The sequence below is a fragment of the Natator depressus genome, chromosome 25 (genome assembly GCF_965152275.1).
Source record: "Natator depressus isolate rNatDep1 chromosome 25, rNatDep2.hap1, whole genome shotgun sequence".
Classification (NCBI taxonomy): domain Eukaryota; kingdom Metazoa; phylum Chordata; order Testudines; family Cheloniidae; genus Natator; species Natator depressus.
The window spans coordinates 16,390,869-16,418,719 of record NC_134258.1 but is presented as its reverse complement, the minus strand read 5'-3'; the positions used below and the strand labels follow the sequence as shown (position 1 = coordinate 16,418,719).

At 42.6% G+C, this 27,851-nt stretch overlaps 2 protein-coding genes across 7 annotated transcripts; one reads left to right on the top strand and one right to left on the bottom strand.

The window, feature by feature from the left end:
• Positions 1-114: 114 nt before the first annotated feature.
• On the top strand, positions 115-10,798 carry C25H19orf44 (chromosome 25 C19orf44 homolog). 3 transcript variants are annotated; one of them, XM_074939851.1, is made up of 9 exons: positions 115-398; positions 1,959-2,630; positions 2,938-3,298; positions 5,321-5,397; positions 5,809-5,901; positions 6,766-6,886; positions 7,556-7,651; positions 7,769-7,935; positions 9,948-10,798. In XM_074939851.1, exons 1-9 carry the CDS (start codon positions 345-347, stop codon positions 10,023-10,025), a joined length of 1,719 nt encoding a protein of 572 aa, XP_074795952.1. In that variant the 5' UTR covers positions 115-344; the 3' UTR covers positions 10,026-10,798. The 3 variants fall into 3 exon arrangements, with proteins under 3 accessions (XP_074795952.1, XP_074795950.1, XP_074795951.1); XM_074939850.1 differs by lacking the exon at positions 6,766-6,886 and adding an exon at positions 1,522-1,615 and having other exon boundaries at positions 120-398; positions 5,809-6,304; positions 9,948-10,797; XM_074939849.1 differs by lacking the exon at positions 6,766-6,886 and having other exon boundaries at positions 117-398; positions 5,809-6,304.
• Positions 10,656-27,851, bottom strand: CHERP (calcium homeostasis endoplasmic reticulum protein). Of its 4 annotated transcripts, none has more exons than XM_074939846.1 (18): positions 27,554-27,851; positions 27,142-27,315; positions 25,947-26,128; positions 25,093-25,230; positions 24,163-24,314; positions 23,660-23,771; positions 23,410-23,499; positions 22,519-22,753; positions 22,139-22,317; positions 21,187-21,583; positions 19,607-19,845; positions 18,663-18,796; positions 18,306-18,392; positions 17,818-17,967; positions 17,073-17,189; positions 16,462-16,556; positions 13,649-13,834; positions 10,656-11,757 (listed from the first exon to the last, which is right to left on the bottom strand). In XM_074939846.1, exons 1-18 carry the CDS (start codon positions 27,576-27,578, stop codon positions 11,720-11,722), a joined length of 2,730 nt encoding a protein of 909 aa, XP_074795947.1. In that variant the 5' UTR covers positions 27,579-27,851; the 3' UTR covers positions 10,656-11,719. The 4 variants fall into 4 exon arrangements, with proteins under 4 accessions (XP_074795947.1, XP_074795946.1, XP_074795949.1 ...); XM_074939845.1 differs by having other exon boundaries at positions 10,658-11,757; positions 21,187-21,586; positions 27,554-27,849; XM_074939848.1 differs by having other exon boundaries at positions 10,660-11,343; positions 21,187-21,586; positions 27,554-27,849.

Here is a 27,851-nt window from a genome sequence, read left to right as displayed (position 1 = left end):
CCGGCCGTAATGTGTGCCGGGACTTGTAGTCTGTGCTGAGCCACACGCCTGCGCCCCGGAGAGAAGGCTTTGTGATTGGTTCGCGTTAGGCAATGAAAGGTCGTCGCTACGGTAGCGGCGCCAGTGGGCGGGCTGGCCAATCAGGGGTCGGTGCAGCGCGGGCCGGCGTTGCTGGGATGCCGAAGGAATACGGGCGAGGCTGGAGTTTGGAGCTGTGGCCCTGGGCGGGCCGCTGGCGGGCGCGGAGCCCACCCCGTCCTCTCTAGGCCAGGGACGCAGGCCGCGGGAGCCGGGAGCCTCGGTGCCGCCTCCAGCAGCCTGGCCCCCGCAGGGCAGCCGCCGGGATGCGGAGGGAAGCGCTGCGCTCACCCGACCTCAGCCCTCGGGCGGGGCGGCAGGTGGGTCCGGGCTCCCGTCACGGGCTTTGCTGTGGCATCGGCCCCGGCGCTGGGTGGCCTGTGCGGGGTGCAGGGGAGGGGCTGGGTCGCGGTCACTTCAGGCTTGGTCGTGCCTGTTGTGTGTACTAGCGAAGCGCCTGGAGGCCCACGAGGGCACGGACCCGGTGCACCAGGTAGTGTCGTAAGTCCACGCAGTAAGAGACCAGTCCCTGCCTTGAAAAGGTTATAGCTGAAATAGGGAAGACAGGCACAGGGTAGAGGAAGGAAATATTGCTATCCCCATTTTACCCATGGAGAATGGGAGCTGAGGAAGATTAAATGTCTTGTCTAAGATCATGCGGGAAATCAGCAGTAGATCTCCCATGGTTCAGTAGTGTCCGATCAACAAGGGAACGGCCACGCTGGATCAGACCAAAGGTCCATCCAGCCCAGTGTCCTGTCTGCCGACAGTGGCCAATGCCAGGTGCCCCAGAGGGAATGAACCTAACAGGTAATGATCAAGTGATCTCTCTCCTGCCATCCATCTCCACCCTTTGACAAACAGGATAGGGACACTATTCCTTACCCGTCCTGGCTAATAGCCATTAATGGACTTAACCTCCATGAATTTATCCAGTTCTCTTTTAAACCCTGTTACAGTCCTAGTCTTCACAACCTCCTCAGGTAAGGAGTTCCACAGGTTGACTGTGCATGGTGTGAAGAAGAACTTTCTTTTATTTGTTTTAAACCAGCTGCCCATTAATTTCATTTGGTGGCCCCTAGTTCTTATATTATGGGAACAGGTAAATAACTTTTCCTTATTCACTTTCTCCACACCACTCATGATTTTATATACCTCTATCATATACCCCCCTTAATCTTCTCTTTTCCAAGCTGAAAAGTCTTAGCCTCTTTAATCTCTCCTCATATGGGACCCGTTCCAAACCCTTAAGTATTTTAGTTGCCCTTCTCTGAACCTTTTCTCATGTCAGCATATCTTTTTTGAGATGAGGCGACCGCATCTCTACACAGTATGCAGGATGAGGGCATACCATGAATTTATATAAGGGCTATTAGATATTCTTCCTCTTATTCTCTATCCCTTTTTTAATGATTCCTAATACCCTGTTTGCTTTTTTGACAGAGCGGCACACTGCATGGATGTCTTCAGCGAACTATCCACGATGACTCCAGTCTCTTTCCTGATTAGTTGTAGCTAAATTAGCTCCCATAATATTGTATGTATAGTTGGGGTTATTTTTGCCAATGTGCATTACTTTACATTTTTCCACATTAAATTTCATTTGCCATTTTGTTGCCCAATCACTTAATTTTGTGAGATCTTTTTGAAGTTCTTCACAGTCTGCTTTGGTCTTAACTATCTTGAGCAGTTTAGTATCGTTGCAAACTTTGCCACCTCACTATTTACCCTATTCTCCAGATCATTTATGAATAAGTTGAATAGGATTGGTCCTAGGACTCATCTTTGGGAATCACCACTAGTTACCCCTCTCCATTCTGAAAATTTACCATTTATTCCTACCCTTTGTTCATCCTCCTCCTTTTGTAATTCTTCCACAGGGACACATGGATTCTCATCATAAAAAACTCACCATGTCCAAACATAGCAGTGCCCCTACTGACTCTAACGGTGCCCTTTCTATAGGCAACATAGAAAGGGTGGAAACTGACAAAAACAAAGACCTTAAAAGGGAGAGCCTTGTGGAAACTCAGTTTAGTCACAGCAGATTCCTAAAGAAAAAGCAGCATGCACAAAGAAACCAGCTGAACCAGAATACTTGTGCCATGCAGGAGGGGAACAAGCATGTTGCAAAAAAAACTCTGGATACAGCCTCAAAGATGAGGTCAAGTGCCGTTCTGAGAAAGCTAGCACAGATAGAAAGCAAGATCATGACCCGAAAGGTGCAGATGGATTTTTCTGATACTGGATTGGACCCGAAGATTTCGGATGAAAAGAACTTATCAGCCAGATCCAGCCTGGAGGAGAGTGCAAGAGGTAGCAGGTATCTGAAGAAAAATGACACAGTTAAGGAAAATGTGACATTGAGTAAAGTCCATTTCAAGGGGAAAAGTAGCTGCCAGACAACAAAAAGCAAAGTGCCAATTGGAAAACAACTTGGTCTAGATAGTGATGAAGAGGAAATGAGACAATTACTAGGGAGCTCTTTGGAGTTTTCCAGTGAAAATGAGAACCAGAAGGATGTCACCAATTTTTCTAAACCTGACAGAAAGGTAACAATTTTACTGGGTTAGACATTGTTATTTACATTTTATGAAATTACACTTTAAAATGGCAGATCACTTTATAGAAAATTAACACACTGTAACAACTTAATTTCTAGTATTTGTAATCTACTTTTATAAGATGAGAGCTAATGGTCAATTGACATACTACTTATTCTATTTAGCATTCTGAATGGTAGATTATTCATTATTATCAATATAGTGTATTTTTAATTTCAGTGAAAGTAAAAGTTGTTAGTAAACCTTTTAGTAAAGGTTGAAAATAGGTAAAGTAATGACAAATCTCTTTTTCAAGTTATTCATGAAGTCCAAGATGAAGAGTCCACCAAGAACATCTTTTCCACCTAAAAAACAGTCTTTGACAAATCTATTTAGCGCTCCTTCACTACTTAGCAGAAGTTCTCAGAAAAGAACCTCTGATAGAATTAATCCACAAACTCCCTCTCCACCAAGTAGAAACTTGCAAAGACCAACTAGTATGTCTTTTCAATTGCCAACTTCAATAAAAGACAGCTTTGCAGAGACCACTTCACCTAGAACGAACCACATCAAACAAAGTCAGGTGTCCTTGTCTGAAAGGAGTGAAATCAAGTCTTTGGATGAGTTGTTTTCAAAAGCAGCAGATACAGAAAATGCAACCAGTGACAGTTCCAATGGTGAGTTTTTCTAAGTTCATTTTACATTTCTGCTTATGTTCTGAACAGACTTGATGTAATCCATGGACGCTCAAACTAAATTAGAGCTCATCATATTCAACAAACTTATCCTACAGAACTCTAGATCCTGTCAAAGGGATTGAGATTTGCTCTGAGCAATGTTGTTCTAATGTAATGTAAACCTTCCCCCCCACCCCCCATTTTTGATTGGCTGAAGGAAGCAAGGTCCTACAATCAATCTGATGGCATTTCTCTTTGTAACACGATACCTTTTGAGTACTGCATCTGATTAGTTCAGAATTTCAGAGAATGTTCTAGGCACCAATGAGCAGAAATCCTATTGATTTTGGTAAATATTGGAAAACCAGAGGTGGGAAATGGGGGGGCACATGTTGTCCCTTTTTGTCTGGTTAGGAGACCCAGCAGCTTCAACCACCTCTGTAATTGTCTATAGATCAAAGAACAAGTTGTTGGCAGCCATTGATATCTTCCAGCATAACAATATCCCCCATCTCATCTCTGCCCAATCTTCTAGTTCTCTTTTAAAAGTTGACAACCTGAATGACTTATCTCCCAACAGAAAGAAAAGAAATAAGAATGATCAGGAACAATGGGTTTGCACCCAGAGCCCCTGGCATGGGTGGGGGGAATGAGGAACCCTGGCACTAGGATGAATGGGGATGCACACAGAGACCCTGGCAGGTGGGGAAATGGGGGACAGTGGTATGGGGAGAGGGATGTGGGGGGGGGCACACAGTGAAATAGGGGGCCTGGGTAGAAGGGGAAAATAAGGGGCCCACAGAGACCCTGGCATTGGATGTGGAAAGAATGGGAGACAGGAAGGAGGGAACACACAGAGCCTCTGGCATGGTAAGAAAGAGCACACAGCATCCCTGGAATGAGAGGGAGAGGATTGCAGGGTGTCCTTGAAACAAAGGGGGATGAGAGAGAGAGGCATGGGAAGCTTGTGGGGGAAATGGAGGAATTCAAGAAGTCCCTGGTATGTGCAACGACCTGTGTCTACGGAAGAAATAAAGTGCGCGACCTCTAGCTTAATGATATGAACAAGTGAGGAAAGCTTGGTTATAACCATGTCAAAATAGATCATAGCTCACAGACATGCCTGTGGAAGCCAGTGGAATCTAGCTTAGGCCTTGTCTGCACTGCAGAATTAAACTGTTACTGAGCACAGTTGTCAGAAATTGGTAAAGATGCAAGTCTAGACAAGCACAGTTTACAGTGCTGAACACAGTTTGTCCATGTCTACATTTGCAGCTTCATGCTTAGCTCTGGTTTGGCTCAAATAATTGTTGACAATTGCATTTAAGAAATCAGGATTATGGTTCAAGCTGCACCATCACTATGGACTGTAGTCCTAACAGTGACTTACCTTGTTGTTTTAGTGATGTATTACTGATGGTAATACAGTAAAATTTATATTGCCTTTCATTTCAAGCTATGCAGACAGGCACTTTACAAACATAAGTTAAGTTTTGCAAATTCATCGCCCCATCGAGCAAAAAGGTATTATCTCCATGTTAAATGGAGGAAAATAAGACACAATGAGATTAAGTGACTTGTCCATACTCTAACAACAATTACAAGGTAGACCCAGGAATAGAACCTAGGAATTTGAGATTTAGTCCTGTTCTAAACATCAGACCAAAGTACTATTCTGACCAGTCTTATGGAACTTTTAAAAATAGCTCTCTTATACCATCACTAGACAACATTAAACAAGAGAATCTGCATGCCCTATGAATCCAGTTGATTTAACTTAATCAGTGCTTGGATTATCTCTTTAAAAAAAAAGATCCTCCAATTCAAGAAAATTGTAAAGTACAAAAGATCTTAATAGATAGGGCATGGAGGGTCTGAAGTGAACACCACGTAAAACTTTCTTGATCTGTATAAGTGAATATGTAAATCAGGAAAACAGTATTGAATGTATGGCCTTTTCTCCTTTAAAGGAATATGTAAGGTAACTTGCCTGCTGTCATACCATTTGTCATTCAATTGCAGACTTCAGATTAAATATTTTGAGCATTGATGACTTGAATCCAAATGTTTCTGGTGATAGAGAAGCATTAAAACAAATGGTAAGTAGTAAATCCTTACGTTATCTAGGAGAATTTGTATTCATGTGTTAAATGAAGATGGATGTTTTGAAGGGAACAGCTTCCATTTTACCTTCTAATAATCTACCTAGACCTATTATGTAGAAAGCAAATTAACTAGATTTACACTGTCTGAGATTATATTCATTGGGTTTTAAATTTCTTTTAGTAGATTACACATTATCTGTTAGTTAGACTTACCTTTCTTGGTAATATTTCAAGGGAACGTTACTCATTTCCTATTAAGAAAACATAAGTCTGGTCAAAGTCTGTAGCAACCAATAAGGCTAATATTTCATAAGTGATCTATACTGTAGTACAACGTTGTAGAAATATAACAAACCTTTCCAACTTGTATTGCTGAGACTCCACTCATGGAATTTTTTTTAACAGGAGACAGACATTCAAATAAAAAAAAAATCAAACAAGGACTCAGAACCAAATGTGTTTCCTGTGAATAATAATGACCAAACCCCCCTTAAAGTGGTGAGTGTCCTAACTAGTACTAATGCTGCTTCTAACAATGATATGGATGGGGAAATCATGACTGAAGCTGAAATCTCTGAGGTTTTAAGTGGAATTTCTACAGACTATTTTAGCGTTAGACAAGTGTTTCCAGGACCTGAGGAGAGCACTGTTAATTCAGAATATTCTGAAGACTTTGAAAAATCTCTGTCTCTACCAGTATCTGAGACTACAGACAGAAAATCCTTGTCTGAAATGACAGTGGGGCAGTCTAACAGCTCTATGTATTCCAGAAAAGACCTTTCTCCCTCACTCTCATCGCCTCAGTCTAACAAAAAATGGCATGAGACAGTAAACAGAGTGACTGTGAAAGAGATGGCTGTGCAGACAACTGATTCTCCATTCTCCTATCACTGGTCAAAGAGTAAGTTCACATTGGATTTAAAGTTTTGGGGTTTCTAGGATTCAAGTGCTAATCCTAAATAGTTGTCTAAACTCTTAATAGATTCCAAGGCCTGAAGGGACAATTGTGATCATATAGTCTGAGCTGTGGTATAACATTGGGCATAGAATTTCCCCCAAATAATTCCTAGAGCAGATCACTTAGAAAAACATCCCGTCTTGATTTAAACATTGCCAGTGATGGAGAATCTACCACAACCTGTGGTAAATTGTTCCAAGGGTTACGTACTCTCACTGTTAAAAATTTATGCCTTATTTCCAGTTTGAATTTGCCTAGCTGTAGTTTTTAGTTCAGGTACTATATCCTGAATTAATCAGAAAGATCCCTTTTAATCTGTCACAATATTCATTCAGCCATCTGTACAAAAGATACTCCCATTACCAGATAGTACAGCTCATCACCTCCAACTGTTGTTATTAAAGGGCAGCAGAGGGATGGAACTGACTTTCTTGAGGGGCACTGGAACCTACACAGGCCTTCGTAAGACAGTGGGGTTTGGAATAATACTCAATGTCGTCCTCAAATGGGATTTTTTAACTAAAGGTATGAAATAAATATGTTGCTCAAGCGATCCTACCACCGTAGAACCCTTTAAACTGAACGTACTTCCTAGTGAAGAGCCAGGCGCTCAGTGACAAAGGTCAAGCAGCTGATTCTTGTACTGCTTCTGCAGGTAGCTGTTTCAACCCAGGACTGTCCCCTTCTTTAAAAGTAAAAAAGCACCAGCGGCTTTTGCCATTCAGGTCCTGAACTGAAGGATTCTAGGTCTGATTCTCCTAATATTCGCTGCCTAGCGCTGAAGTTCTGCGTGAACTAGACTTTCGGGGAGAGGGCACCTACCTGTGAATGGTTGAGGGTAGCTAGGGCTCTTCAGGAGGCATGAGGAAGTAGAACAAAAACTACGCAGGTACATCTGAAAACAACTATTCTACACTGAGGTGCTTGAGCACTTCCCTATGCCATTCCTAGGGTTAGAAGCTTTCTATAAAATGGTGATTTCCCACACCATGGCAAATAATAGGGTGACATCTCAAATAAGACAGTAGCATAACATGACCAGTGGTCTTCAGCTTCTATGTTGACTGGTACAAGTCTCTGGTTAAAGCTATGCACAAATTCTACACAGACTTCTGAAAAGGGGAATGCTGCATACTTCTAGTTCTGAAATACTCTATCAGAAACATTAATGCTAAGATTCTGTCCTATACATAGGGGATGGCACAGCAATTCTTGGCCCAGCTCTAGGATGCAGTTATATTGATCCGGTACCTATTGCCAGTCACGTTGTCACCATGGATGCCATGGAAGGTATTGTAAAAGCAAGAAGCTAATACTCATTCTGTTGTCCTTGTACTTTACTTGTTCAGGATTCACTGTACACATTACAACACTCAAAGCACTTGTTCTCTTCCCTCCTGCTTGTAGCCCTGACAGCATACAGTCCTGCAGTGTTTGCTTTGAATGACTTGTTAAAACAGCACTTGATACTGACCCAGCACTTCGTGGAGACCATCCACCATCTTCATACATCACTTGTGGAGTCATTGGAGAATGAGACATTTCAATATCACACACTGGCAGAAGCTAAGGAGGTAACTGCAACAGAGTACAAACTGAGTGTCTAGAGCAGCTGTTCTCAATGGCGGTAGAGAGGATCTGAGGCCCCTAAGAGGTGAGAGCTGGTTTCATGGGGTCAACCAAAACAAACCAGAGCAGGGCTGGCATTAGAGTTTCTGGGCCTAAGGCAGAAAGCTGAAGCCCAAGCAATGTAGCTTCATGCGGCTCCTTGTTGCATAGGGTCCTGGGAAATTGCCCTGCTTGTTACCCCTTAACACCAGCCCTGGCTTTTAATCTACTGGATATGCAGAAACAGAGTTGTGGGACAGGTGGGCTGTGGAGTTTAATAGCATGTTGAGAATGCCAGTCTGGAGCAGAAGACAGTTCATGTGTTATATAAACTGGGTCTAGGCAAGAGCATAAATGTTTATGGAAGAGAGTCTTCCTCTTCCCCTGCAAGTGTGTAGCAAAGAAATAACTGTTTCCAGTACCATTTGTTCCCCCATTAGATTAACAAGTAGAGTTTACTTAGCTGTTATATCTAAATTAGAAAAAGTTTAAGTTTGTAGGAATAGATAGTTACATTGCTTACCAAAAGCTTAAACTTAAGTGTTATCTAGCAACTCAAAAGCCACTCTTTACCATAGGTCAAGTCCTATAGTATCCATAGCATACATCTTGGAAGAACCAATTTTCTCCCACTGATTTAAGGCATGGTACTAATCCTTAACTGGAAGGCAGCCTTGACCCATTGGATCCTGCAGAGAACTATTTGTGTCTGGCTCCTTTTGCCAGAACCCAAGCAGGTGATCTTATGCATGCACATTGCAACTAAAAGTTCTGGTAAAAGACTGTTAAGATTGCAAAGTGAAGCAGTCAGGTTAGGAATGCCAGAATTAAGGCTGCTGTAACTTCAGTTCAGGCCATTTGTGCCTAAGCATTATGCTCTTTAATTACATTTTTTCATGAGACTCCTGCTTTATTCAGTGCACAGAATAGACAGTACTCACTGAACTTGCTAGTTTTTTTTAATTATTGAATGTGTGGTCCCAGACTTTATTTACTACTCACCATCCAAACCCTACACCTGAATATAAATCTTCCTTCTGATCCTCTCTGCAGTGCTCATCACCCTAGTAGCTGAATGCTTTAAAACATTAATTTTTCAAAACAGCTCTGAGAGGCAAGGTGAAATTTCTCTGTTTTACATAGGGAGAATGGAAACCAAACTTGTGAACGGTCCACTAATTTTGGGTGCCCAATTTATGATACCAAGAGCCTGTTTTTTTTTTTTTTTTTTTTTTTTTGAGTATTTCACGTTCTAGTCAATGCACATCTCCCACTGACATCACTTGTAGCTGTATGTGTTCAGCATTCCTGTAATTTGTATCCCAGCTGTCTCAAGCTGGATAAGGAATACAGTTAAACCAAACCAGGTGGTTTAAGAGATTTGCCAAAAACCACACAAGAACCCTGAAAGATGGGACACCATTTGACTGCCTTAACCCTGTGACTACCCTTTCTTTTTTGCAGTCATCTTCCTTGTTCACTACACACCTTCCACATTGTACAATAAATGAGGCACAGGGTCTCAAACAGCTGTATTCACTACAGAGCTCTGCCTAACTCAATGCACAGGGAATGGGATGGGGAAGGGGAAGCTGTAGAAAGTGTAATTAAAGATCTTAATGCATATGCACAATAGGCTACATTAAGGTTGCACAGGCACCCCTGATTTCAGCTCTTCCTAACTGTGGTTGCAAAGTCAAGCACTTCATAGTGTTCTGATTGTATAGCATCTAGCACATTAAAAAACTCAGAAATAGTTCCTACTCCAAAGAACATACTTACAAACTTCTTTATCACCCCACCGCGCCCACCAAACGCACAAGAAAGAGGCTTCCTCTGCCACACTCCACCAGCTTGGACAGAGACCACAGCTTCTGTTGCTTGGTATAGAAAGGCACAAGTGTTGTGAGGCAAACTTATCTTATTTTCAGCATTGATTGAGCATTTGCGTATTAACCAATCTTTTGTTACTTTGCAGTACATCAAGAGTCACAAATCCCCACCTCTGACAATTGAGCAAGCACTGGAAGAAGTTCAGAAAATGAAAGAGCAGTAGCTGCTTTGAGCTTACCATAATGAATAACCAGATTTACTTTCACAAGTGGGATTTTCAGTTGCAAGTCTCAAACTGAAATAAGATTTTCAACTGTTGTAGAAAAGGCAGATAGTTACTGAATTGATTTTGCATGTGGTAAGAATTCATGCCATCTGTAAACTTTATCCTTATGTACATGCTGTTCAGGAACAAGAAAGTAGCCTATCACTACAGCAAATATATTAGTTTTAACTACCTACATGTCTTCAGTGGTAAGTTAGACTTAATGTGCTAAGTAAGAAACAGCACATTAAACCTAGCAAGGAAAGAAACAAAGGATTATATGTAGTGTTTGTTGCATTATAAATCAGAACTTGACCTACATATTTAACATAGTGGTGATATGGTTTAAAAAAAAAGCAAACCTCCATTATTCAAGTGAGGAGTCTGAAAGTGAAAGAATATCAATCATTAAGTTAGTGCACTGCTTCATTTCAAACTGTGTATGGATATAATTTTGTCTTCAAGTTATTATAGGAAAAATTTTCAGAATACCTACTCTTAAAAATAAAGGTGAATTCCAGACAAGATACTTTATCTAGGTAAGGACAACCCACTTACTTTGGAAAAACAAGCTAAAGGCAGTTTTATAAAAGTGTTTATTTGAAGGCAAAACAGTAAAATTCACAAGTTGGTAACATACATGTCTTTTGCTGATTCACAGACAGTTACAGTTTCACAGCTACAATAAAACTAGAACAAGTTGATTTACCATATTGGACTGGATGGTTTTGAAGATTGTTTTTACTGTAAAAACGGCTCTGGAAGAGGCTGCCATCCGGCAGACCTCTGCAGTGGAGGTGCAGTGTAAGGATGTCTAACATCTGCAGCTGGTGGTCTCTGGAAACAGAATTCAGTTACAAAAAAAGGTATTTTGTAGGCAGGGTGGTTTCCAAGAATGTTTCATATTTAGAAATGTGGGATGGGGAAAATGAAGTCTTCTCTACTGAATTAGTTTTAGCTTTTTATTCAAGGGTATATACAAAAATATAAAAAGCTTAAAGAATGCCTTTCATTACAAAGCACTGAACGTCTCTTAGAGCACTTGAGTGGCTAAAACAGTTAACACTCTACATTCAGAATAGAATTGTGATTGCAGCAGGTGGTGCATAGGGGCTTTAAGTTGTGTAGTAGGTTCTAATAAGCTCATACAGTGCTCATAGGTCACCTGTATTGGAATTAGGTGCTTCATTCCCCATTTAGACATTAGGATACACTGTTCAGCATCAGTCTGACTTGCTCCCAAGGCAGCAACCCCTCCACTTCAAATAGAATTAACCTTTGAGAGAAAAACATACATTATGGAACAAGAGACATAGAACCATAACAAGTAACATCTGTATTCCACAGGAATGAGTGGATCACAATCCTGGAGCAGGGATAGCTTGGCAGGGGTTTAGTTCTAGTAGAAAATGGGGCAACTAATTTTTAAAAGTTTGCAAAATAAATGGGTATTTTTAAACTCGCTAGACATGTAACAGAAATGACTGGCCTTTTTAAAGCACTAAACAAATGTTGGAATACATGTCATAGCCTTCCATTTTCCATCATAGATTTAAAGTCACTTCCTCCAGACATTAATCCTGATTTATACAAGATTAAGTTTAATCTTTTGTAGAAGATGCAAGACATCTTTCTTCAGATTTCAGGGAGTCTTATTCAGGTGGTGGAGGGTCTTGGGTTTCACGCTTCACTGAAACAATAGGGAAAAAAGTTCTTACACATTCTGCAGTTAGTCTTAGTTCTGTCTGAAGAGTAATGCAGTTTAGGATGAGGGCTCCATTCACAAAATGGGTTCTCTCTCCACATTTGGGGGGGTGGGGGGTGGGTAGAGATTTTGTTACACAGCCATAGAGCTATGGCTAGAAGTGACTTTGCCTGCCCAAAGCGCCTCCCTCTTACTGTTTTCCCCATTGCTATTTGTGAATCTTTACTCAGCAAGGGTACTTGTCACTCAGAACCCCTACAACTCCTGTCCCTCCCTCATTCTCAAAATGAGGCTCTCCATCACACAGAGTGCCACTCACAATGGCAAAGACCATTGTAAGTTACACCTGTGTCATCTTTTCCTAAGCCTCTACTTCAGGTCTGTGCTGTGCCTACCCACTCTGGTTCTGGTCCTTAGGAAAGGAGCAGAACGCAACAGTAACGGTGAGCAGCTCACAGCTGGATAGACAAAGCCAGGCAGGAATGCCAGCCTGCCTCCCAGTACCCACAAACCCATCCTTTCTTCCTGCCTACTAGCCATTAGCCATCCTCCCCCGATAGTTTGATAAAATCTAGTTTCCTGAAGGTTAAAAAAAACAAACTGCCTGGCAACCAACTCTCAGCCAAAACATGGCTTGTAGAGGAGGGAAATAAGTGGGGTTGACTTGGAATGAAAGAGGTTAATTAAAAATGCACATGAATTTCCAAATTGCAAATAAAGCTCAACTCAGATTAAATTTAGAAAATGCATAGTTCTTTCCTGCTACAATAGTCTTTTCAGTTTTAACCAAGTATTCCAAAAGAGATAGCAGCTGTATGTAGTACTCCTGGGGGAATGCTGCACAATGCAGAATTTTGCAGAAATTAAATGTGTGCACAGAATTTCCTTTCCCCCCTATAAATGGGCTGCAGTGCTGTTGGCTGCCACTAGGGGCCACTGGACCTGGCAGAGCCTAGCTCACACATAGAAGACACTACCAGGGGGAGGTTTCAGAGTAACAGCTGTGTTAGTCTGTATTCGCAAAAAGAAAAGGAGTACTTGTGGCACCTTAGAGACTAACCAATTTATTTGAGCATGAGCTTTCATGAGCTACAGCTCACTTCATCGGGGAGCTAGAGGGCTCCTGGCAGCTGCAGTTCCCAGCATGCCCTGAGGGAAGGAGACAGTGGCAGGTAGGCACACAGGAAACTCCATGCAAGCCTGGGACCAAGCATCAGGCTGTTTCTCCCTTTGGATCCTGGGGGAAGAGGGGAGTGTCTGGGCTCTGGATGGGGGGTGTGCAGGTATCTGGGCCGGGGGACCCTGTGGCTGGGCTCCGGGAGGGGAGCGGGTGCAGGTATCTGGCCCCCTGGCTGGGCTCTGCGGGGGGGGCGGGGGGGGGAAAAGAGGGCAGAGAAACAGGAACTGGGTTGTCATAGGGGTTTCTTTAACTCTACTCCTTTTCTGTGCATCTCTGTATTGTTACAGACATACTTGCTGACACATATTTTGAAATAAATTACCAAAATAATTGAAACTGGGGCGATTATATAGTGTTATTTTGAAAAATAAAATTTGCAGAATTCTAAAATACTGTGTGCATAATTTTTTAATGCAGAATGTCCCCAGGAGTAATGTAGTGTGACAACAGCTCTTACCAAGGAAAAAGTGTTGGGGTTATTCAGGGAGCAGCATTTACTTACCCAGAAATTTAAAAATGAATAATAATAAAACAATTATAAAACTAATTTGTGTTCTTAATCTTTTGATTCCCTATGCAACCTCCACTGGATTTTATAGTCTAGGGAAACCCATGCCAAGTGGGCTAAAGTAGCTATTATATTAACTACAGTGGGTTCACAGGACCTTTTTAGATTGTCCATCAACATTCACTTACAGTCATCTCTGGCCTTCATGCGTGCAATAAACGAGTAACTTTTATTTCTGCGGTAGTTTTCATATGGGTCATCTAGTGCAACTCCTACTCCTTTATACTGATCCCATTTATCTCGGATATCCCCTCCTTTAATTGGGTCTTGGATTCCTTGTTCCTTGGCTCCCAGTCCTCCAGATCCACTCCATCCTATAAAAAGGACATGGGAGAGCATCTTGTTATTAAATTCAGTAGTGTGAATTGTACAGGAAACAAAAGTGAAGAAATAGTGTACAAGAAGCTTGATACAGCCTGAAACAATAGCTCTGAGAAGGGTGAACTGTCCATTCATCTCAAGACCTGCTGCTTTGTGGAGAAGGGGAGGCAGTAACACCACCTGACACCACTGTGTGTGCGAGGAGGAGTGCAGTGGGCTCCACCTTCCCACTCAACCAAGCAGATATATTTTGTCTACTGGAGTAAGTACCTAGTGTGGGGAGTCCCCTTGCTGCCACGCCCATGGCATACCCCCTGCTTCTCTAGAAGGGAATGAGGGCCCCTTCAACTACCACTCAACATGGTAGTGGGACTGGCAGGTGAGGGTGTATAACAAGGTGACTATGGCCCTGTATTGCCTTAAGCTGGCCCTGTTATGAAGGTGTGCATAAAACCAGTTTAGAACCTGTATGAGTGACTGATGAACAACTGTCTGCTGCAGGACAGTTTGGGGTGGAGGAAAGTAGATAATCATTAGAAGGAGAGGTCTATATTTCCAGCTAAAAAATTATTACACATGAAGCAGTCAAGAGCAGGACTGCAAGATTTGGCATTCTAATATGTTAGAAGGAAGGTTAGTCCCAACAGTTAGAGCATTAGCCTAGGATTCAGGAGTTCTAGATTCAAGCTTGTGCTCTGCCAGGCTTCCTCTGCGACCTTCAGAATGTCACTTACTCTCTCTGTGCCTCACTTCCCCATCTGTAAAATGGGGATTATTAGTAGTACTTCTCTACCTTACAAGGGGTGAGTCAGGATAAATTTGTTAGTATGAGTGGCTCTATCAATTATGACAATAGGGGCCATATAAGTACTTAAAGAGCTGCAATAAAACAGTGTTGTTAATACTGTTTCTGACAAGGCTGCAAGATGAAACAGTTTACAACAGAAGCTCCAAAACAACCTACCCCAGGCTCAGCCTTTTGCAACCAAGGCCAAAAATAAGGTGGACAATGAAATGCATGGCTGGTTTCATTGACTATTAGCAAAGGCAGGGAAGTTACGACCTCTCAATCCCTTCTCTCAGGCACTCACGATTGCAGGGGGTACCAGTTTTTTTCAGAGCTCCTTGGGTACAATAGGCCTACAGTCACACAATTCACCTACACATTAACAGTCTTCATTTGAAATACATTAAGAGCTGTTATAAAGAGGACAGTGATCAATTGTTCTCCATGACCACTGAAGATAGGACAAGAAGTAATTTGCAGCAAGGGAGATTTAAGTTAGATATTAGGAAAAACTTCTGAACTATAAGGATAGTTACGTGCTGGAATAGGTTACGAAGGGAAGTTGTGAAATCCCCACAATTGAAGGTTTTTAAGAATAGGTTAAACAAAACACCTGTCAGGGTTGGTCTAGATATACTTGGTCCTACCTCAGCATGGTGATGGACTAGATGACCTCGAGGCCCTACATGATTCTATATGAAATGCATGTAGTCCGGGGTGCTTTATACAGATATATATGGCAACCATCCCTCTCAAAAGAATGGTGTAAACACCAAAGTAGTTCAGTTACTGTATGTCATGCTGCAGCATTGCGAGTGGCTAAAATGTCTAATTCTTGAAGTCTTTCCACGAACAATGCAGGCCTAAGACAAAGGGCCAGAAGATGAAGACAGCACACTACTAGCATTTCAGATCTGCTGGTCTTTCCTCTTCACTTTCCTCTCTCTCAGCTACTTCTCTTCAGCCTCCAACTTCCTGATGCAGCACAGCCCTCCAAGTGTGACCTGTTGCTAGCAGCTTCCCAGCTTGCAGTGTTGATGTTGAAAGTTTTCAAGTCCCTCTTGCAAATGACCTTGAACCTGAGCCTAGGTCAGCCTAGTGGCCTTGGAGCATCCATTGTTCATACGTTGCAGGTGACTAAGCCAATGGAGAGGTCGGTGTTTGAGACTAGTGATTAGACTTGGCAATTTTGCTTTCTCAAGTACTTTAGTGTCAGGAACTTTGAATTCCCACTTGATATTTAGAATATGGCAAAAGACAGTGACTGTGGAAAGCTTAGCCTTCTCCGACGCCTGCTGTCAGTGGTCCAGGTCTCTCCACCACACAGCAGTCTGCTCAGAACACACATCTATTAGACCCGTGTCTTGGTGTTCAATGTTAGTTTCCTGTTATCTCACATTTATCTGTTGGCTGAACGTGGTAGCTGCCTTTCCAATGTGACAATTAAGCTTGTCATCTAGAGAAGTTATCCAATATAGTTGATCCTAAACAGCAGAATGCGTGCACAACTTTAACGGGGATCAGAACAAGTCTGGCCCACATATTTATGAATGCAGCGTGGCTTTATTTCTGAAGTCTACACTCTTTAGGAGCATGACTTAAATTATCTTTAGGCAGAAGAGTCCAAACCAAGGGGCACCATAAAAATTACATTATAGCCTCTCACCCATACAGTACGTGAAACCCTGGAGAGCAAGGACCTTCTGGAGTAAGGTGTAAAACACTGTGTCCTAAAGTCAGAAGGCTGCTTTTTTTTTCCTCCCTGCTTTGTGAAAAGTTCTATTTGGGGGAGGACCCAGGATGATTATTTCAATCAAAGACAATAAATCTTACCCATTTTCACTAACATTTGATGCCCTTTATTTTCTTCTCCAAGTCTTGAATCAGGTATAGGAGGCCCAGAGTTAGAGCCTAAACCAGCAGCAGAGCTAAGAGAAAATACAAGTTATAATTTATCATTAGAATTTTAACATTTCACTGTGTTAAAACATATTGCATATAACTTATTTTTTATGCATATGTATTGTTTAAACTTCTATGATCAACATAACTAGCCAGATATAAACCTTTGGAAAGGCAAGACACAAGGAGTCCTGTTGCAGCACATTCTATGCATCTCCCCACCGCAGCAGCAGATATCAAGGATATCAGACACCATGGTTTTCTCAAGAGTATGTTATGTAATTAAGGGGTTTTTATGCAGTGTTTTAAAACACAAGTTTTAGTTATCACCAGGAACTACGAAGTCATTTTATCCTCTCTCCATGTATATATGACATGACCGTGCAGTTTGTTCAAGTTATGGTTTGATCAGCTAAGAATCCTGCCTTTTTCTACTCAATTCGTTAAGTGTTTAATATACAGAAACTATCAGAAAAGTCCTAGCCCAACCTCATCACGCTCAGAGAGTACATCACCAAACTCAATCCAATGGAAAGCCTTACGGAGGAGTGGGACTACGAGATCGGGACCGGTGCCGCCTTCCCGGGGAGTAAGATTTAGATCTTGATCTTGATCTTGACCGTGACCGACTACGAGAAGAGTGGGACCTGCTCCTGCTTCTAGAAAGTAAGAGTGTGTGAAGTTAGTTACCTTTCTCTAATGCACAGGATTATAGCAATATATAGCTTTTTCATTGGTTCCCTAGCTTTTGTAATTCACCTCTGACATTAATGAAATACCTTTTTAAAAATATTATCTAAGATCTGGAGAATTTATGTACAGAAATGCTGATATACCATTTCATGTACACAGCTTCCAGTGTGGTGCATTCGATATATTCATCTCCCTGAACAAAACCTTGTGACCTTTGGTGCCTTAAACTAATTAAGATTTCCTGAAGAAAGCAAAAAACCTAGACCTAAGTTTCAGAATCTTTCATTTTCTGGAGAAAAAACGCTGCATTCTCAACCTTCGAGAGATTTGTTGAATATGCAAAGTGAGCACAGTCTAAAGTAACAGGGTCAGGAGTCAGGAACTTCTGAGTTCAACTAACAGCTCTGTCACTAACTCATTGCATTGCCTTGGACAACTCATTTCACCTCTCTATCATTTTCCTCATCAGTAATATTGGGAATATTTACTGCCCTACCTCCAAAGGGCTGTTGTGAAGGATCATAATGGCACACATCCAGCATTTTAGGAGATTTAGCTAGCCATAATTCCTAATGAGCTCTTGCTTCACCCTACCTGGACTGTGATCGTGAATAGGATCGTGATCGGGAGCAGGATCGTGATCGTGACCTTGAATAGGAGCCAGATGACTTTGAAGATCTTGAATTGGATCGTGAGGAGGAACGACCTCTGCTTTTAGACCTACTGCGAGAACGAGATGGCCCACTGCATAGGGATAACAAAATACCAAGAAACCAGAGTAAGATTCCTGTAAGCTGCATAAAAAGCAAACATGTATTTTCAATTCAACTAAAATTTAAACATCCTGAAATTTTGTTGACAACCCAGTGAAGCCAAAGCCTGCCAGAGTGGCAAGTATGCGGTTTTCTATATGTTAAATAAATCAAGCTCCAGAAAGTTAAGACATAATTATTGCCCCAGCACATTGTGCTACTGCTGCCATAATTAGACATATAGTCAAAATCTTTTTGACAATATGTCTAATTAAGGCAGCAGTAGCACAGTCCAAATGAATGGCAAAAGGCACTTAAGGGAACTCTTACCTATTTCTCTTCTCCTGACCCTTCCGCCGTCTAGCTCTCATTTTAGCTCTGAAGAACTCGTACAGCCCATTCTGCTCCCAGCCTTCACTGCAAGATATCAACCACACAGAGTCAATATATGGGAAAAGCTCACTTTTGTCAAATAGACGAGTTCAGGATTTTTAGAAAATAGGGAGCCTGGGGAAAGCGGTCTCACATGCTCTCAGTAGGAGACCAGACAGCACACTGGAGTGGATGAAGTTCAAAATGTAACTTAGAGTACTTATTTCAGCATTAGCAGAACCAAGTTAAAGGCCTTGAGAGCTTCTCAGGGCAGGGCATTTTCCTTACCATATTGTTGGCTATACACATTCTTACCTGTTTCTAGGCCTGTCATGAGATGGTGGACTATAAAATGCTTCAACTGCAGCCAGCAACCTCTCACTTGGGGGCATTGGCGGTGGAAGACGTATATCTTTAGGATCCAAAGGTTTATATTCATGATCTTCAAGCTGTCAGAAACAAAACAGATGGCTTTCAAAGTCATAGGGTAACTACCTAAAGAGATAAATATGCCTAGAAAGTTTAACTGCTTAGACATCTTGCACTTCATTACTGAGTTTAAAATGGTCTAAAAATAAGGCTTTGGCCGGTACCATAAACAAGCACTGGGTCATCTAGTATAAAACAAAACCCTAGTGACATTTGCAGCATTAAAGTTGGCAGCACGTTAGCTGGGATTCCTAGGTGTATAAAACATATAGTTGTAGTCTATACAGCCCCATGATATCCAAGTTTCTGGCATGAGACTTGGGAAACAGTGATGTGCACTAGGAATAACAGAATTTAGACACAGAAGAGACCTATTAATCAAATCTAGAATACTATATAAATTATACCAATTTAACCCATCCCACAGCAGCCAGTATGTTCCCTACAGTCTATTTTCTGGTGTTTTGTTCACTTGTATTAGATAAGAATTACAAAAGTCTTCACGGAAAAGAGTTTAAGACCAGCTACCAGACATGGCTGGCCAGCAACTGGGACTGATTCCACACTCCTATAAATCACTATGTGCAACTGATTTTAAAATTATGGTAAACTTTAAAATCGATGGGACTTAACATTTTGAGAAGTGTCTTCTTTCTTCATAGTCTAGCTAGCTGCTTTTCTGAAATGTCCCCTGTGTCAATCCAGATTGATGCACAAAGCACACTACTTTGAAGTAATAAATAGCTCGTTAATTTTAAACTGTCCCTAAAATTGATCATGGGAGTTTGATCTTTTAACCCTTCTGCCCAGCTTCCATTTCAGCAACTTACTTTCACCAGTGGAGCCATAAGTCCAGCAGGAAGATCAAAGTAGGGAACATTTGGCACCAGGCTGGGATCATCATGGTTTACGTGAGGGGGGCCTTGTCTCCGCATGTGAGGAGGCTGCCCATTAAATCCATGTGGAGGAGGCCCAAAATCGGGGTGCTGTGGCCCACCCCAAGGAGGATGCTCACCAATTCCAGGATGAGGCAATCTATGCCCAGGATGATGATGAGGTGGTCCAATTTCTGCACAGAGAAGGGAAAGACAGGAAGAAGGACAACTAATTGAGATGCCCCCCACCACATACATTTATTCTAAGAGAAAAAAATCCTATTACAAGGAGAGCTCAATAACTACTACAGGGAAGAGAAGACACTGGATACAGGTCTGTGCTCACTCATGAAGCACCTACTGTCTCTCTCCCTCCCTAGCATATCAGCCACCCATATTTTCAATAGCAAAATTTCAAAAACTAAGGCCCTGTCGCTTTGTGGTACACCTTGAGTTTGGAAAGTGCTAGAATGAAAGTTTCTATTCTCAAAACCAGGTTACCTTGCATTCAACAAAGGAGGCACTAACGTGTTATACTTCTAAAGGCTCAAAATACAATTGCAGTCCATCTCCAAAGCAGTACACTTGCAAGTTTTATCAACGTGCACAGACAAACAGATGGGAGTGGTTTCCCAGGAGGACATGACATGCAAGTGCTTTGTTAAAAGGGCATTCCAAAAGGAAGGAGAGAAAATGTTCCTGTTAAAATAAGGCAACAAATGATCTCAGCATGACCCATAATGGACAAAAATACTGGCTATGTGTACCAGGATTGATACAGCACACAACTGGGCCATTGTGAAATACGCTGACAGTGCTGCATGGGAGATCCGGCCTGGAACAGCCGAGGGTGCTGCAGGGCAAGAATGAGCAGACAGACAGATGCTGGAGGGAAAGCCTGCACTATGACTAACCCAATTCTAGCCGGTGCTGGTAGTCTCTCACTTTCATTAGAAGCAGAATACTATTAAACATGAAGTAAAAAACATGTCTCTACCATTTCCAGGCTCTCTCCCACCCTGTTTACATTTAATAAGAAAATGTCTCTCCAATTCCCTGCTAGAATTTAGAAGATGGAGCAACTTGTCTGGATTTAGCTCTCTATTCTCTCCTATTGCTCGGGCTACTTTCCCTACTCACACATGATGTTGGCTCCATCCAATACATTTCAAAGAAATTTTAGCATTGTGGTGGATTCTCAATCACTGGAAGTTTTTAAATCAACAATGAACATTTTTTCTAACAGATATGCTCTAGTTCAACCACAGCAATTTGACCTGAAGCAAGAGTTAATTCACAGCAGTCCTGAGTTATGTAGGTGTTCAGACTAGATGATCACAGTAGACCCTTCAGGCTTTGGAAATCTACAACTCTAAAACTAAGGTGTATAGCAGCAGGTGGCGAGGGATGTGAGCCCTTGAGGGGCGAGAGCTTTCCAGGAAGGGCTACCCCATTCCTTTGATGTCAAGCTCTCATCACAAGGAACTAATTAATTTTAAAACAGCAATCGTCAGCATCCTCAGTACCCACTTTACCTTGAGGAAAGTCCCCTTGGGGGTAGTCAAAACGATGAGGATAAGGCGGCCTTTCAAAGGGATGGCGAGGTGGAAAGTCATCCTGCATGAAGCGAGGTGGGAAGCGGTTGAAATTATGTGGATGTGGCGGCTGATTGAACTGGGGATGTTGCTGATGTGGAGGGAATGGGCCTCTGAAGTGTGGTGGCCGCTGCATTCGAAATGGAGGTTCCCTTTGGCCCCCTCCCCATGGGGGCTGCTCATGTTGGTTGTTCCATGGTGCTTCAAATTGGTTGTTCCAAGAAGGATCTGGCTGGTTATTCCAAGGGGTCTCCCGCTGGTTATTCCATCCTGAGTCTCTCTGTTCATTCCACATTCCTTCATGGTTGTTATTCCATGGAGGACAGTGTGGAGGTCCCTGCTGGTGAGGGTAAGAAGGTTGGTCATAAGGCTATAAATATAAAGAATGTAATAAAAACAGTCTATTTCTAAATTATTAACTAGAGTGTAAGTACTACATGTGCACAGAGGAGGGGGAACAAACATCTGTGTACAGAGTCTGCTTTGCAAGTAAAAGTTAGGACAAACTGAAAAGGAGAATTTTGAAGGAAAAGCTAAAGTGTTCTTCTCAATCCTGTCATTAACTGTAAGAAAAGATTTGTCACTGGTCAGCATATCTACCACCAGGATTCCTGTTCTTAACATATCAGAAGAGTAATGGCCCAAAGAGCTTTGAACCCCAGAGGGAGCACCTGCATACTCATAAAGGAAAAGCAGTAGAAGGACAACTGTGAAATATGATTAATGATTTGCTACTTAGCTTTCTTTTGACTATGAAAACTCCAGATATTTTAAAATCTGGATTAACATTTCCAGCTTTTCATCAAGCTCCTAATTGTGTGATGATTTTTACAATATGGCAATTATTGGACACCCCAGTGCTTTACCATAGCTACATTTACACGTTTGGTACCTGTTGTTGACCCCAAGGTGCAACAGGATGAGGCTGGTCAAACCAGGGTGGTTTATTTGGAGGAATCTGATCATGAGGCCCAGGGCCACGCGGTCCAGCAGCTGCAGGATCTTGCACCCCAGCCCCTGTTGCATCATACTCTGCAGAAGCAGCTAGAGGAAGCTGAGATTTGCCATCATCTGAAATAAATTGGAGACTCTTGTAAAAGCTACCCTTTGTTGCACTGTAAAAACAAAAATAGACAGTATCTGCCCAAACAACTTATATGTGATGGGCAAGTCAGTCTAAATAGCAGCCTATTATCAAGACAAGTGGTAAACTTTCAGGAAAGCTGACAGCCATTAGCTTGTAACACACAAGTCCCGAGAATGCAATCATACCTGCTTGACTGACTGGAGCAGCAGGCGGTGCTGCAGCAGGTGTTGGAGCCGGAGGCGGGGGTGTCGATTTTACCTCACTCTCCAGTGGTGGTATTTGTATTTGTTGCTGCGGCTGTGGCTGCTGTGTTAAACTATTGACAAACTCTTCATGTTGTGTTTTCAAGGTTTGTATCTGCTGCTGGAAGGCCACCTGCACAGGCTGCACTACTGATGCATATTCTGTGATCAAAGTTGCCTGATGGGATGAGTCACAAATTAAGATCAGCATTTTCAAGAAGTTACCATGCAGCCATAATAGACACCATCCCTGCTCATACAGGCTCCCCCAGTAATGTATCCACCTCTTCCTAGAGGGATTCAGAGATTGAAACTACTCGGATGACAAACCCTCATTACGATTTACTAGATGCTATATGGAAAATCCCTCCTGTATTTCCCTTTCCCTTATTTAAAAGCTGGCAATTAGCAGCATTCATTCTGGGTGACTTAACAAAGGGTTAACCACAGACGCATATGGTACTATAAAAAACTTTAACAGCAGCCAAAGAAAGAAGAGAATGAAGTAAGCAAAGAGCCAGGGTGGGCGTAAAGACGACAAACATGCCAAGAGAGCAGAATCAGGGCCAGAGATGAGGAAGCTGATGGGGTGAAGGGATGAAGAAACTAGGCCTAATCAGAATATAATTATATGCTATATTTTAAATGGCCCCACCGTATTTAACTTTAGAACAATGTATTATTTTTGTACTGCGGCAGAATAGAAGTTCATAACAAAGAGACAGCTACTATTTACATCTCACAAAAGAGGAGTTACTACATTCAGCACTTAAAAATATGTCCGCAATCTATTATGCAATTATAATGAGGGGCCAACTTTCTCTCATGGCTAACCTGGTACTGGCCAAGTCCAAGAGCCGGGCTCTGTAACTGCTGAATAATTGATTCATCAAAGTAGCCATTTTTCTCCCACAGCTGAAGGAGCTGTATAAACCCAGGAAAAAAAAAAAATACTGTTAAGCACGACAGCAGTGACAGAACATTAGGGTACAGTAAGCTACATCTTTATAAACTAGTCACAAGGACTTCTCCAGCATTGAAAATAGAAACATAAGGCTCAAGCTAACCTAAAACAACTACTCACTCTGGCAATTTTCTGTTGCTTATCCTCTTCCACAGCTAAAAAGCTAGTACAATATATAGGGACAACCACCTTCTGTAAAGCGGCCAGAAGATCTCGTGCTTGCTTCCGCTGGCTATAAAAGGGAGGGAGGGAAAAAAAGTATCAGCCTTTTACTATATTGTTAAATGAGCAGCAATACCCACCCACAAGTATCTCATCCAAATACAGACGTATATGATTAGTAACTCATTTGTATATAATGAATAGGATACTTTACATTTTTAACCACACAGCATCAGCTGGAAACAATGTACAACAATGACCAAGTTAATTCAGTTCTTACTCTACCACCACTTTGCTTGCACCAATTATAGACATCATTCTACAGTCACTAAACATGATGGGACTACGTAGATATAAAAAAAACTGTGCCAAATCAGGCAAAGTACAAATTTTCTAGCAGAGACCCATGACTATCTATTAAACTCATGAGAACAAGTTGAAGAATGCATTTTAATCCTTACCAGTGATGCAACACATCATTGATTAGATAGATTAAATGTAACCGAAGCTCAAAGTGTGCCCCTTCTGCTGTTATGCGATTTCGCAGATGTCCAGCCATCAGCTCACAGTGTTGAGGAGACTTTGCATTACTAAACATCCAGTTTTTGCCAGCCTTTGAAAACCAATTTAAAATATTTTAAATTAATCTGACTTGTTCACATTGGATGGATTTCATAAAGCAATAGATCACTAGTCTGCAAGAAACTACAAGGAGGGAATTCCCATGTAACAGCTGTTATTGAGTATACTATACAACTAAACAAAGAAGCAGTTAACTAAAACTGTATACAATGCAGTTAGAGGTCAAACACCATGTTCAGACTAGCAATAACATTTAACAGCTGTTTGGGTTAAGAAGATGTTGGTCACTGAATTTTGTCCAGCAGACTTAATTCCTCTCATCCATCTTTTGGGGCTTTGTCCATCCCATTTTGCTTTTGCTCACGGCCTCAGACCAAATGATTTGTTGCTCTGGGCTTCTCTCTTCCCCCTGTGGATATCTTTATCAGACTTCCAAACCATCAGAGTTATAAATGAGCTGCCCCAATGGTACTGTGAATTGGGAACCGATCTAGTCTCCCTATGTAGAGTAGTTCAGCCCGCATCTCTTGCCCTAACACCCCAAGCAGAGTGCCACTCGCTCCTGACTGTAAACTGCCTTCCTGTACTGAACAGCAGTCAACAAACTCCGATGAGTTGTTCACAAGCAGAACAGGAAACATATGGAATCACTCGTATTAACAGAGAGGATGACATTCACAGCTGGAACACCACCAGTCTGATCTATTTACATGCAATCACACCCTCCTAAAACTGCACGTTACACACACAAGTATATTACCGGCAAAGGCAGGAACAGAACATACGGGTGAGCTTAGACATTTACTTACTGAGATTGCATCTTTTGTACATGTGTCAATTATTGGCTGCAGCAAGTTATCAAATTCATTCATGTCTAGCTGGGTTTCCTCCAAGACTTTCTGCATTTGTTGTTCAACTGCAAGGGCTACCGCTGATGTAACTTGTTCCTAAAAAAAACTGTTTTAGTATTGGCAATATCCTTTTGATACAAAAGTCAGCAAATAAATCGGAGGTGCTCCTAGTCATAGGAAGCCCTCTACGGAGACCAAGATTCTCTACTCCTATTGACACAGGTACAGCTATGTTTCAGCTGGCTGTCACTAACCCCTTGTCCACCTGCTTCCCTATGACAAATCCTGTATCTGTCAGTATCTAGCAGAAACCAAGCAAGGACCTCAGCACATAATCCAGGTCCACACCCAGAGAATTCTACAATGTAATACAACACATCTTTAATACTGAGCTGTGGCCCATGAAAACCACTGTTTCCTGCATGCAATGTTTCACCCTGATCCAAGAAACCACCATTCAGATAAAAAATGGATTGCTGCATGCTGAAAGCCTCTGCAAGTCACAGCTGCAACCTTTCAATTTTATGCAAGATGAGTGTAGCCTTCACTCTCTTCGTAAGTTATAAATGTGGTCCTTGGTTGAACAAAGGTTGGGTGTCTCTGCTCTCAACAGGTTATCATTTCTGTTCTGCAGGAGATACCATATGCAAAGTGATGCCGGCTCATGTCTCCTCCCATGCTACCCTAAATTACCACTAGCTAGAAGCAAGATGCTCGAGATCCCCTTCAATCCAGATCTTTGTGGGCACACAGTGGACTGCTGCCACTGGCAGTCCAGTGTATATAAAGCTACTACTTGATCTTGAGCCTACCTGTCGCATAGCAAGGAGATGCTGCTCCTGCTGCTGGAGATTCCATTGACTCTGTTGGATAAGTTCCTCCACAGAGGGAGCTCCTTGTGGAGCTGGGATAGCTGCAGCTGGCGGAAGAGAGGGCTGTGACAATGGCTGGATCTGTGCAGTGGCCTCTGTGTCTTGAGTCTGTTTGCACAGCACTACCAGAAAAAAATGTTCATGGTAAGAGTCATAAGTAGTGGTCCGTTTGTTTACACCAATATCCTAAACAACCTATGCACCCTGTTAGCTCCAGAAACCAAACTCAAACTCTTTCTTACATAATTTCATAATATAAAACAAACATCAATTAAACTGATGCACACTCCTGGATACTTAGCCAAAATCTGAAGCTCCAGCATGTTATAGTTCAACATGATTTTTAACATATATTTATTTAACAATGGGACTCTGGACATCCCAAGTTGGATCTGTTGCAAATGCTTAATTCTCATTCACATTTTAAGAATACCATTAAAGTATGCCAGATCAGCTTTTCCATAATGACTGGCTTAATTTTTCTACAATTACAGTATAAAGAGTACGAGCGATTGCATGCACAGGACTAAGTCAACTGCTTGAGCACGAACCGCAAAAAAGATTAGAAAAAAAACCTTCAAGCTAAGACTTATCTGTGTCAGGACAAAACATTAGACGAGAGAGTCTAGGCTGAGCTATATAAAATATAAAGCTTTCAGAGTAGCAGCCGTGTCAGTCTGTATTCGCAAAAAGAAAAGGAGGACTTGTGGTACCTTAGAGACGAACCAATTTATCTGAGCATGAGCTTTCGTGAGCTACAGCTCACTTCATCCAATGAAGCTCACGAAAGCTCATGCTCAAATAAATTTGTTAGTCTCTAAGGTTCCACAAGTCCTCCTTTTTTATAAAATATAAAATTCACATCTGCCTCCCTCCCCAAAAAATGAAAAACTTCCTTTCAAAAGCAGCTTAAAATACACTATTCTTCACTGGAAGTGTGGAGGGTGGGAGTCAGGACTCCTAGATTCTATTCCCAGCTATACAAGGGGAGTGGTTACATCAGGGGGCTGAAAATCGGGGCTGCTGGGGCCTAGTCCCAGCTCTGTCACAGACTAGCTGTGAAGTCTTTAACAAGCGGATGGTTAAAATACATCTGTTCTTGTCCGCCAAGGGCTTTGGCGACACCAACACTCACACTGCTGCTGCTCCAGCGCCAGTTTGTACTTGTAGTAGCCATAAAACTCGCCCCCAAAAAGGAACGAGAACTTGGGGTTCTCCTTCTGCTTCTCCATCGTCATCTTCTCGAACTCGGGCCCATTCCGCGCCACAAACTGCGCCAACTTGTCAATGACATTCCGCAGCTCCTGGTCTGGGGCGGGGAGAGGGAGACGTCACCGCCCTGCCACAGCCCTACTCAGGCCCCCACCCCAATTCCCCGGGCCTGCGCTACCCCCACCCCCCGCGAGGCCGCACACCCTCCCCGAGCTGAGCCCCGCACGCCCCGACCAGCCCCTTGACCAGGCCCAAACCCCGCCCCGCCCCCGGCGAAGGAACCCCCAGTGCCTCCGGGGCCGTGGCGGCAAGTCCAGCCCCCTGGCCGGTCTCACCATCGGGCGGCAGCGGCATCTCCATCGTTGCGGAGGACGAGGTATCGCGCCTTCTCCAGACCCAAAGCCAGGTGGGCCCGGCCTGCCCTAGGCCCAGCCGGCCGGAAGTGCCGCAAGAAGAGCCTTTACGGCACTGACGCAGCCGCGCTTTACGGGTCCGTCACCATAGAAACAAGCGGGAGGGCGGGTCACTCGCCGTGGCTGCGCCTGCCCAGCTCGGAGTCCGCTTCGCGCCGGGCGTCGCCTCATGATCCGGCGAGTGAGTCCCTTGCTCCGCGAGCGCCCGCGGCTGAGGCGA

Coding starts and splice junctions, on each gene's coding strand:
- C25H19orf44 (XM_074939849.1), top strand. CDS start 345: ATGCGGAGGGAAGCGCTGCGCTCACCCGACCTCAGCCCTCGGGCGGGG. Junction 5,398..5,808: donor GAGAAGCATTAAAACAAATG/GTAAGTAGTAAA, acceptor TTTTTTTAACAG/GAGACAGACATTCAAATAAA. Junction 7,652..7,768: donor CACCATGGATGCCATGGAAG/GTATTGTAAAAG, acceptor TCCTGCTTGTAG/CCCTGACAGCATACAGTCCT.
- CHERP (XM_074939845.1), bottom strand. CDS start 27,578: ATGGAGATGCCGCTGCCGCCCGATG. Junction 22,754..23,409: donor TTGGACTTGGCCAGTACCAG/GTTAGCCATGAG, acceptor TCATCCCATCAG/GCAACTTTGATCACAGAATA. Junction 18,393..18,662: donor CATGACAGGCCTAGAAACAG/GTAAGAATGTGT, acceptor GATATCTTGCAG/TGAAGGCTGGGAGCAGAATG.